Here is a 12322-nt window from a genome sequence, read left to right as displayed (position 1 = left end):
GCTTAACGTGATTTGTGCAAGGAAGCACTTACATATACACTCAGTGTAGCTGTCTAATAAGTTCTAATTGTCTGGTGGTCCTCTGGCAGTCTTCTAAGAATATGATAACCCCACACTGAGGACAGATGGAAACAAATCACACAGATGACCCATAATCTTTCCAAATTCTCTAAATTGTTGACGAAATGAGTTTCCATCTGTTAGAGTGATTCACTTGGCTTGAATCTTGTAACACAATGTTGGGCAAGCTTGATAAACAGAACATCCTTTTAGACTATTTTTTAGAAAGCAAATACAAACCTCAAATATCTAATTAAATAAAAACAGACAGATTCGTTACTATTTCTCTTCTCTTACAATTCCTAATATAGGAAAAGGAGCCTCAGCTACAAGAAGAAAACAAAAGGGAACAAAAGTTCCCTAACATGATCAAATAGCAAAGAAAATCTCCTTTTGATAGATGCTTTCCAGTCATTAAAATCTTCAACCTCACATAAATATAAAATAAATTGGGCTCTAATAGCCATATGACAATTAGATACCCACGACAACTATTTCAAAACAGGTTAGTAGCTCAGAAATGATGTTACTGATCTGCTATGTGACCCCAAAATATATTTAAATCTTACGTATTGCCAAAGAAATTCCATGTATGTCTCACGGCACGCTTCTCTGAAGTGAATAAAGTTGATAATGCCACTTAAAAACCGACTTGTTCGTTTTGCCTCTAAAACAGAAAGCAAGACTCCTTAAATAAATCTTGGAGACAATGTGAAAATAAAAATTCATCCTCTCCCACTATATACGTGGCTCAGTTTATAGAATGAAACTGAGAATGTGCTATAATTAGCCAAAGTGCAAAAAAAAATGTGCTCTAATATAAAGATCAGAATGACCTTTGTATTAATAACTAAAAAAGAAAAAAAAATGCAAATCATTTCTGGCTGAGAGAGAATGATAGGGAGCAGATTTACTCTCCCATCTTAAACAACTAGGAAACCAGACAAAATATATGAAGCAACAGATTTTAGACACCGGACAACAGGCACCACAGGACAGCAGTCCCCAAGACAAACGCATGAGTGAAGCCTGTTCATGCACCAGCCTGCTACTTGGGACTTTTCAGGCGGGGAGGGAAGGACACCATCAGAACTCACACGTCCTGCTCAGTCACAGAGATAGAGTGTGGAGTTTGGAGAGCCCAAGGCAACTAGAATTTACCAGTTCGAGAGGCCTTGGCCTCTCCAAACTAATATCTTCCTGACAGCCTTTATTCTATACAGGTATCGTTTGTTCAGGAACACAGAGAAACACATCAGCATTATAAAGGGATGATTTTTAATTTTTTTTAATGTTTATTTATTTTTGAGAGAGAAGACAGAGTGTGAGCAGGGTTGGTGGGGGGGGGGGAGGTTGCAGAGAGATAGAGAGAGAGAGACAGACAGACAGACAGACAGAATCGGAAGCAGGCTCCAGGCTCCAAGCTGTCAGCACAGAACCTGATGTGGGGCTCAAACTCATGAACCGTGAGATCATGACCTGAGCAGAAGTGTGAAACTTAACTGAGACTGAGCCACCCAGGTGCCCCGGGGAAGAATTTCTTTTTAAAGGCCCGAATCAAACTTTTATACTTAAAAAATAAAATATCTGAAATGAAAAATACACCGGATGGGATGAACAGCAGAACAGCCTGAGAGATGGATATATTAGTGAAAATGAAGACAGGACAATCAAACCTATCTACAAGGCCAGAGAGAAAAAATGAATAGAGTATCTATGAACCGAGAGACATCAAGTAGCATAACAAATGTGTCATCGGAGCCCCACCAAAAGGAGGACTGGCAGAAAAAACTTATAACAGATATCTGAATATTTTCCAAATTTGATAGACACTATAGACATAGGCAAGGAAGTGAGCAAATCTAAGTTGGGTCAGGGGGAACACGACAAAGAGAAATGCCCCAAAAGGCACATCATAATCGAACTGCTAAAAACTTACAATAAGGAGAAAGTCTTATAAGCAACCAGACGGAGGAGAACCAAAAGAGCTAAGTCCAGACTAAATAAGCAAGTGGTTTGGATTATGAACTTTCATGTAGGAAGAGTTGCAAATGCCTTGGGAATTGGAGCGGAGAGGCCCCAGAAGACGTGGGATGCTAGAAGGCGACGTGTCTAGTGGAAAGGTAGACTAGGGAAAGAAAATCTCTCACGCCAGTGAGGAAAATGTCAGGTAACACTGTCTCTTAGCCTTATCTCTGGCAAGAAGACAAACACTGAGAATTCTAAACCCGGAGCCGACTACCATAGGGATTTCCGGTTTGAATTCAACTATATATGTGGTCTGAAAACTACCGAAATTAGGAATTAAAAAGTGATCTTTGTCCAATGATAACCCCGGAACAACCGCCAAAGGCAAAAAAGTATCTCAGGAGGGATGTGGCCTCAACCCCAGAAGCAGAAGACCGCAGGACTACTCTGTTAAAGACAGACTGTTGAAGACAAGCTTAAATTTACACTCCTAAGGCACACGTGCATGTGTACATGAGTGCACACACACACACGCGCACAACACACACAGAAGAAACAACCTGTCATCAGTGTGTAGGATGCAGCTAAAGCAGGACGAAAGGGAAATTTATAGCACTAAACACCTGTATTAGGAAAGAAGAAAGCTGTCACATACATGTCCTCAGCTTCTACTTAAAAAAAAAAAAAACAAAACAAAACAAAAAACAGTGGGAAAATAAAGGGCAAATCCAAAGAAAGCATGAGAAGAGAAGGAATAACACTAAGCCCAGAAACCAATAAAATAGAGAACAGAAATAAAATACAGAAAAATCAATGAAATCAAAGGCTGGTTCTTCAAAAAGATAAAATTGATAAGCTTCTAGCCAGACGGGTCCGGGAAAAACAAGAGTGAAAAAGAAATGATAAATATTAGAATGAGACAGGGGACTTCACTACTGAGCCCAAAGACTGTTAAAAATGATACAGGAAAATTACGAACAACTTTATGTTAATAAATTGCCAACTTAAATGAAGTGTATAAGTTCCCTAAAAAGGGGAAACACCAAAGCTCGCTCAGGAGTTTGGCAATAAACCACCATCATTTGATATTATCAGTGTTCCAGATTTTTCCTATTCTAATAGGTGTGCAGTGTTTGGTCAACTGATTTTTTTACAAAAAGTGTTAAGGTTAATTCCATGGGAAAAGAATAATCTTTTCAGGGGCGCCTGGGTGGCTCAGTCGGTTAAGCGTCCAACTCAGCATTTCGACTCAGGTCATGATCTCACAGTTCGCGGGTTTGAGCCCCGCATCAGGCTCCACGCTGGCGGTGCAGAGCCTGCTTGGAGTCTCTCTTTTTTTCTTATTCTCTCTGCCCCTCCTGCGCACTCTAAGTAAATACAGAAACTTAAAAAAAAAAAAAAAAAAAAGAATACTCTTTTAAACAAGTGGTGCTGGAATAATTTGATGAGTATACGCAAAAAGGAAAAAATATGAACCTTGACCTTACACAATATATAAAAATTCAAGCATTAAATAGTAAAAGCTAAAACTATAATATGCTTAAAGCAAAATATCTGAGTAAATCTTAGCAACCAAGATTTTTTAATAGTACACACAAAAAACTGGTTTTATGAATCATAAAAGAAAAAATTGATCAATTAGAATCTTCAAAATGGAAATATATTTTGCTCTTCAAAAGACACTATTATAAAATTAAAAAGGCAAGTAATAGACGGGCAGAAAATATTTGCATAATACATATCTGGTAAGTTATGTATTTTCATATCTGAAGAAGCCTTACAATTCAGTAAGACAATTCAAAACATAATTAATTAGTTAATTAATTAAACAAACAAACCCAAGCAAATGATTCAAAAAGACACTACACCAGAGAAGATACGTGGATAGTAAATAAGTATATGAAAACATGTTGCTATTAGTCATCAGGGAAATGAGAATTAAAACCATGAGATAAAACTACGTAGCCACTAAAATGGCCAAAATTAAACTTTTCTGATACCAAGCAAGTCAGGAGAGGATATGGAACAACTGAAATGACCAGATGTTGCCGATGGTGCGATGCCGCCACTTTGGCGAACGCTTTGGCAGTTTCCTAAAACAGTAAGTATGTATTTGCCCCATGAACCAGCATTTCTACTGCAAGGTATTTACCCGGAGAAATGAAAACACATGTTCTTACAAAGACTTGTAACCTAACGCTCCGAGCAGCTTTGTTCAAAACGGCCAAAAATTGGAAACAATTCGAATGTCTCTGAACTGGTCCCTGAGTAAATCATTGGGTAAATAAGTTGTGGTTTATACTTTCAAGAGAATATTATTCCAAAATAAAAAGAAACAAAGTACTAATAAATACAATTAACATGGACGAATCTCAAAAGCATTCTAAGTTGAGGAAGCCAAATGCAAAAGGCTACGGATTATTTCATTTACATCAAATGTTAGGAAAGTCAAGAAACTACAGTGACAGAAAGCAGCCCAGCAGTCGCAAGGGAAGGGGTGTCGGTCAGAAGTAACCAACTGCAAAGGACCTGAGAGAACTCTCGCAGGGTCATCGAAATCTCTATACGTGACTGTGGCAGTGGCTATACAACTATATACGCCTGTTAAGATTCACTTAATTATACATTTAAAATTGGTGAATTTGTATTTTGTGTAAATTATACATTGATAAACAAAACAAGAAATTACATCAGAAAGAGGAAAAAAACACAGTTTTAAATGGCACACTGAATCTCTTGCAACATAAAATAACTTGACATAGAAATATCAAAGAGTCAGGGATGCCTGGGTGGATCGGCCGGGTAAGCGTGTGACTACAGCTCAGGTCATGATCTCCCAGTTCTTGGGTTCAAGCCCCACACCAGCTTCGCACTGACACTGCAGAGCCTGCTTGGGATTCTCTCTCTCTCTCTCTCTCTCTCTCAAAATAAATAAACTTTAAAAAGTAAATAAACATATATCAAAGAGTCAAACGAATTAAGGACATTTAAATAGTTAAGAGAAATTGACATTTTAATCTAACATCAAGGCTATTCTTAGAAGTGCCAAAAGATATTTTCTTCATGGTAAAAAGTAATTGTTACATTTGATAAAATTGGTATGAAGAATCCGCTATGCAATATCACAGCTTGTATATTACTCATAAGCTTATTTTCAATTTACAGAGTGTTTTTTAAATGTAAGGAGTTAAGAAAAACAGATCAAGAAAAGAGCTTTTCTGCAGATCTACAAAAGAAAAAATTCCAGTCATAGGGTATGAAAAAATTCATCCTTAAGAATGGGATACACTTTCTACAGCCAATTTCCTCCAGTTTTTTTTTTTACATTTATTAATGGAAAGATAATATATGAGATTGAAGTCAGATATTAAAAACTGTTTCAAATTCCCACTTACTTGGATATAGGATATCAGCAATCTCAAAGTCATTCACCCGACAGATGGGCAGAAAGGAGTCCCTTGAAGACCAAGGAGAGAAAGAATATCGTAAATTATATACAAACCATAGGACATAAACATTTCATTTTCAGAGAGCTCTCTGGAGATGTTTCCCAACGTCAAAAGACCAAGTCAGAAGCCCACTACCGTGCATAATCCTGCAGTGCAGAAACCTATGTTTTCTGCATACTATACGGGTATTCATGCCACACCAAGGTATAAAATACCAAGGTATAAATTCTAATAAACAACACACACTTAGAGGTACTAGGACTCTTTAAGAACTCAAAACACTCCCAACAATTTTAGATTCACAACATCTCAAAACTTCCATCGCAAGCAGGATTCAAAGTGCCGCAGAGGGAGGCAGTTAGTTCTATCTGGGGGAAAGTCTGCAATTTTGAATGTACTGATGGAGTGGAGAGGGAGATGATAGAAATTCTTCCTCCAAGAAACCCTGTCATTAAGAAAGCTTAATGTAATGCACATGTGAATGTAGGTAGTCTAAGAAAATAAAAGCACTTTACTCACAGATGAATAAACAAATTGCTAACTGGCAAGAAGCCTTCCATGATATGTGGATACATGACTTCTGAGTTCACGGGCATCTAGATGTGACACATCACAAAATCTAAGTTATACACTCATTAGACAAAACGAGAAAAATCTTCAACCTCAAGATAACTTTAATCATAAGTTAAGATTAAAATAATCCTATTATCATTAAAAAAATTTTTTAATTCAGCCAACAATATAGATCCTAGCACAAAACTAGAGTTGTTGCTAATATTATAATGCTAGGTTCACAGCAGGTGCTCAGTAAAGATGTTTCAAATGAATGAAACAATGGAGGGGTAAGACTAGCACTTATTAGATATCAGGAACTAGGCTAAGCATTTTATACATATTCTTTTTTAATTTTCACAAGAACCCTAGGACAGGCTAGGACATATTCTTTTTTAATTTTTACAAGACCCTATTTTATAAACAAAGGAACTAAGCCTTAGCAAGATTTCATAGCAAATAAGCAGCAAAGCCTTTGATTTTTAAACAACATGTAATCATACTGGTGAGATTCTAAAGATACTACATTTTTAGTTAAAACTTCAGCTAATGCCCTGAAGATGTAACAACGACAAAATTAAGAAAAATGACCTTTCCTACTAGAAATACCTAATTTGCTAAAAGCTCAGTTGCCTCATTTCATTTTTTCCCAATCTTAGTGCATATCTTCTCCCCTATTTTGGGAGTCCTGCCCCGGAAGAGAACAGAATCTGTGAAGAGTCCGCTGTCGTTCATTATTGTCTCTGCAGACCAGTCCGTACGTCTGTGAATACCTGCACAGCATCGAGGAGTCGTGCCATTTAAGTCTTTTACTTCTGTTCTTGTCTTACTAAGGCTATCAATATAATCCACTATTATGCCTAAGATCTTCTGTGGGTGACATTAATTTTACATAAGCCTTTGACTTTGTTAAAAACAAAGTCAAGAACTTCTTATTCTGAAACCAGCATGCGATGCGAACGAGAGAAATACAGCAAAAGAACATAATTTTGCCTCATCTTAAACCCACCATGTAAAAATGCTCCAGTCGAATCCCATACACTATTTGCAAGGCTCGCATGTAGATCATGTTCAAGACTTCGGGCTACAAGAGAAAAACAACTGTTCACACTTGGATGCGTGACTGTAACACTGTGTCACTATCATCGTCACCATCCAATATTGTCACCACTGGATGCAGAGAAGAAAAGAGAAACAAAATGGCTCTATTGCCCTTGAAATATTCAATTTTTCCAAATTTTAACACACTTCTACACTTATCAGTCTGTTCAGATGTAGTAGGTGGTGAATAAGATTATTTGTCTAAGCTTCCGAACAGAATGAGAGCAAGTATATTCAATCCAACCCAATCCAATCCAAGCAATCCATCCACATTAGGGAAGGGAAGAAGGGTTAGTCTTTCAAAACAGATTGCAGACATGTGGCAAAAATTAAAGCACACTGAGGGTGGGGTGTTCTGTTTTCTTTTTGTTTTTTAAACAAAGACCATGGGCAAACTTAGTTCATGCTCTAGATGTTAAGGTTTCCCGAGATGTTAACAGTTTAAGTGAACACCATGACCTTGGGGATATAAACTTAACAGGGTAGCCTGGGATTTTTTAAATGTTTTCTAATACAGTAGTTGCCAAACACTGGCCTGTAGAACCTGTTCCATATACAAGTTCATTTATTGGGAGATTATTCATTCCCTTTTAAAGAATTAAAAAGGCACTGAGGTCACCAAGTTTGAGTTCTACATCATTAAACCAGGTTTTATTATGTTATCACTTCAAGACCAACACAGGAAAATGGAAGGAGACTCTGGGATTTTCGGTGACACATAAATAGTTCATTTTTGCATTTAATAACTAAAGAAACAAGAACGATGCCTGTCAAAACAACTCAATCCCCCCTTGGGGCACAATGCAAGAAAATTAATCTGCAAGCTTCCAAAGAGAATTGTTTCTAAACAATTTTTTTGTGGTTGGAAACCACCTGGAATAGGTTCCTTCAAGCCCTACTAATAAATAATGCACTCAGACCACCACTCCAATAATAATAAAAAATTTAATATACTTTAATACACTTATGATTTAGAAGGTTTGTTGTTTTGTTTTTTTTTTTTTTAAGAAAACTACCATATTAAAGAATTGAATTCCTAATGGAAATGTAAAGTCACCCCAGATACAGACTTAACATTATTTTAAAATTACAAGAAGTGAGAGATTGCTTCTGGATTAAAATGACTGGCTTACATCAAAAGGTAGCACACACGCCCTTCTCCATAAACACTGCAGACCTAAGTAGTTTCATTTGTATTTAAATGCCATCACCCACATGCAAATCACATATTACCTTTGGATTTGGATAAAGATCATTCTTGGAGAGGTTTTTACCATCAGCTCCTGTTAAGATTTTGTTGCGAATATGAATCACAATCTCCGCTACATTGTATCTGGGGAAAGACAGAGTTTCCATCCTGGGAATGTCCTGCTAGCCTGAGTCTGAAGGAAGAAAAAACAAAGATCAGTAACCTGGCAAGAGCAGCTGATCTCTTGATCCAGAAGCTGATAAACAGGAGTAAAATTAACAAGCCGAGGTTGAATATTCATAGTAGTGATAACTATCATCAAACATCCCAGTAAGAGAACACAAATGACATATATATAAATATCCTACATCATACATCTGAATTATAAATGTGGATATACGGATACTAAAATGTCTTTTATTCTGAAATGGCACCATCGTTCTCTAAGTTTCCTAACGCTGTTCTCTTTCATATGGGAAAGAGGACTTTGCATGAATATACCTGAAAAAGCATGTTTTTTTTCTTTTTTAAATTTGGGGGGCATGGAGTTTAACAAGTTTGGTCCTGAGAATTATTCTTCAAACCAAGATACAGAGGCAACCCTATCAGCAGAAGCTGTATATGAACAGTAGCAATAGAGGGCACATAATAAAACCGAACGCTGACCTTACATTCTATGCAATGTACACATAGTGAGATGGGTAATAAGATTTAAGATGCACATAGGAAGAGAGAGGGGAAACAATACAGGAGGAATAGAATGCTGTAACCGGTAGGAATTCCAATCACCGGAGAAGAGAACTTTAAAAACAACAACAAAAACCACTTTCCCCTCAGGGCCCTCAGAGGTACTCCAGCCTGTGCCCCTAGATCAGTAGTTCCCACAATGTCGCTCCCCCACCCCCGCCCCAGCGGGGGGACATCTGGCAATGTCTGAAGACATCTTTGGTTGTCTGGACTGGAGTGGGGGTGCTACTGGGACCTATGGGCAGAGGACCAGCACGATGCTGAACAACCTAATGCACAGGACAGCCCCCACAGCAAAGAATTATTCCGTCGGATTGTCAATACCGCTGAGGTTAAGAAACTCTGCCCTAGAGCCTTTAACTGTTCTAACGCCTGCCACAGTGTATTGGGATTGTGTTTACAGAACTGACACTACACTTGGAGCCCCGGTAAGCCAACGCTTTTTCACTTTCTTCGTATTTCTAGCTGCGCCCAGGAGAACAGCAGTAGTGGTAACACAGCAGGAGGAGCACCGAGAGCAGCCCCTGTCTCGGCCACTCAGTTAACAACGCCCGGTTTATTACATACGGACCCCCCCCCCCCCCCCCCCCCCGCTCTGTAAGGCAGTAGCGTAACTCAAGAGATCCCGTGTGGCTATGTTCAATTTTGCAAACAAACTGAAATGACCCACAACTCTGGACACCCAATTCTTTAGGTTCCTAATGTTTCTTAGAACACTACAGTTAAAAAGCAGCTTCGGTAATTTGCCTCAACTCTGATAAACGTAGAAAGCCAATCTGAAAGACCATTGGCAAGTAACTTCCCACTTCTGCTTGAACACGTGCAAACATCACAAACTTCACTAACTCTCAAGGCAACTTCTTCCCGCTTCACTATGGCTCTAACGATTAGATAACTCTTGGGCAGACTGTGCAGAAATCTGTGCGTTGTAACCTTCACCCACCGGTCCTCTTTGCAGTCAGTGCAGCTACAAAGAGCATGTTCATCTCTGTTTACATGACCAGAGATGGTGGTCCCTGTTCAGCCACCTCTTCTCTAAGGTTAAGCATGATGTAAGTATAGTCGCTCCTCACACAACATTACTTTGGAGACTTTACCGTTCTACTCACTTTCCTCTAAAACCAACTGTTTTGTGGTCAATGTCTTCTTAAAATCTGATGCTTAAACTGAACACGAGACTCCAGAGATGGTTTGCCGAGGGCAGCATATCAATACAGTGACCCTGGCCACTGCTGCTCTGGTCTACCACTGTAGCACTTACTGTCTGTCTGTCTGTCTGTCTGTCTGTCTCTCTCTCTCTCTCACACACACACACACACACACAATCAACTAACAACTCCCAGAACTTCTCCAATGTGACCCACTTTTATGAAGCCAGGCCTTCTCCATGTTTTTCTTAGAGAAACCTTAGGCGAGGATTTGCACTTCGCATCACTGACCTTCGTAAATTCAAGCTTTCATTCCATAGCCCGCATCTTTCTGACTCCAAATCCTGACACACCTCACATATTAGGTGTCCTTTTCAGCATAAATACACATTCCACATTTTCCTCTAAATCACAGATTTAAACACCAACAAGCTACATCTGGGTCAAAGATCATCACGATAAAGAGTAGGTGTAAAATACCTTCGTAATCATTGTCGCACATCCTTCTCGCTGCCTTGCACACTCTGTTATCAGATTAACCCTTATAAACATCACATGCCTCAGGTAACATCGTTACAAAAATACTTCAATTACCCTACCCACCGCATAAATTCAAATTTTAGCGTTGGTTTCTGAAACCTTCCAATATTTAGTAACTCAATGACTTTTCTGCTTCACGTTGGTCTCCTCCAAGATGTTTCCCAAACTCCCAGTGCTTCTTTTTGGAATCATCTGCCATTTCCAATTTCAATTTCAGTTCCGATTCATTTTTGGCCGGTGGGGGAAAAGGCCTCCCACCTACACCGTCTGAGCTCTCTCCTGGGATAAAGCATACAAATGACCTAATAATATACGTAGAGTGACCCTCAGAGAGCTTAGCAAGGAAGCAGAGATTATCTGCTAATGCTCCCTCCGGTTTCCTATTATTTGCAACACCAAAGACGCTGGGCCGAGTAGACGTTGGCAGAATACCTCTTAAATTATACACACTTCGTTTTGCTAACACAAACTAGTTCATGGAAGTCAAAATTCCGGGAGGCAAAGGCGATAAACAAAAACAAACAGAAATGACTCTCAACCTCAATAAATTAAGTACTGTAAAAAGTTTCCCGAAGTCGTTCAGAGAAAAGGAACGTCCCACGCAGGCACAGTGCCATACATGTACGACTCTTTTCCTTCGACGTTTGGGTTAAGTATGTATGTTTGCCTTTCTTGATTTTGTGGGTAAGCGATGTGTGAGCAACGGAGATCTGCAGGAAGTTGATGAGCATCTCAACCCTACCGCCTTCTAAATAAGTGGATTAACAGTACATATAAATACAAGCTGCACATGGCCAGCTTCAGCTCAAGTGTCTTCTCACACAGTCTACGCGGCACCAGACAATACTCGTTCGTTTCGTAGGAACGGAGCCTAGGTTGTTTCTGGGACCAACGCCAAATCCAAAGAGCCCCCACCTCCCGGGGGCTGGCTTCTCCGGCCTCCTCCCCAGCGCTGCGCGCGACGAAAACACTGCCAGGCCCGGCGTCCGGGCTCCAGTCCTCCCGTCCTCCCGTGTCCGTTCGCGTTCACTTACCGCGCCAGCCGCCCGCGGGAGAGCAGCGAGCCCCGGGAGGTGCTGCAGGCGAAGGCAGAAGTCGGCCGACAACAACCGTCGACGCTTTTCAAACTTGCCGCCTCCTCCTGGAAGTCCCGCCCCCTCCGCCCAGCCCACTTCCTGCGCGGCGGCCGCGCCGGGTGCCCGTAAGGCTCAACAAACTCCAGGCGGGCGGGGCTTGTGCTGCGAAGCGAGCGCGCCCGACTCCAAGCGGAACCCTTTTTCGCGGCGTTGGCGTCCAGTCGGACCTGGAGTCCGCAGGACGTGGGGCGTCGCGGTTCGCCGGAAGGGTCGGACGTTAAGGGGGTGGGGTGCTGCGGCCTTCCCCCGGACGTTTGAGAGCGTGTGGGGCCCAAGGTGAAAAGCAAAAGCCAGCGAACACGTCCTAGAGACTTGAGCCAAGCTCAGAGTGAGAAGGGAGAGGATGTAGGGCTCACCGTGGGGCAGGGTGAGTCCCAGGGTGATGATAATACCGATGATCTGATATTGACCGTGAGCGCACGCGTTCTGTTA

At 40.4% G+C, this 12322-nt stretch overlaps 1 protein-coding gene across 3 annotated transcripts in view; it reads right to left on the bottom strand.

Annotated features, from left to right (window-relative positions):
• NUF2 (NUF2 component of NDC80 kinetochore complex) overlaps nt 1-11900 on the bottom strand; it is a 30217-nt gene extending 18317 nt beyond the window's left edge. For 2 of the 3 annotated variants that reach the window (XR_015246422.1, XM_025927850.2), the window contains exons 1-6: nt 11789-11900; nt 8364-8512; nt 7039-7113; nt 5997-6073; nt 5424-5485; nt 630-727 (exon numbers count right to left, since the gene is read on the bottom strand). Coding sequence is in view for 2 of the 3 variants with exons in the window: in XM_025927850.2 (XP_025783635.1) it covers nt 630-727; nt 5424-5485; nt 5997-6073; nt 7039-7113; nt 8364-8486 (435 nt within the window). In the remaining variant the exon portion in view is untranslated. Of the gene's footprint in view, nt 1-629; nt 728-5423; nt 5486-5996; nt 6074-7038; nt 7114-8363; nt 8513-10817; nt 11034-11788 lie in introns of all 3 variants that reach the window. The other variant, XM_086694712.1, reaches the window with a different exon arrangement.
• Between the last annotated feature and the right edge of the window lie 422 nt (nt 11901-12322).

This window comes from Puma concolor, chromosome E4 (genome assembly GCF_028749965.1).
Source record: "Puma concolor isolate L17-30 chromosome E4, mPumCon1.1.hap2, whole genome shotgun sequence".
Taxonomy (NCBI): domain Eukaryota; kingdom Metazoa; phylum Chordata; class Mammalia; order Carnivora; family Felidae; genus Puma; species Puma concolor.
Note: the sequence above shows the minus strand (reverse complement) of the source record. Positions and strands in the feature narration are given on the sequence as shown.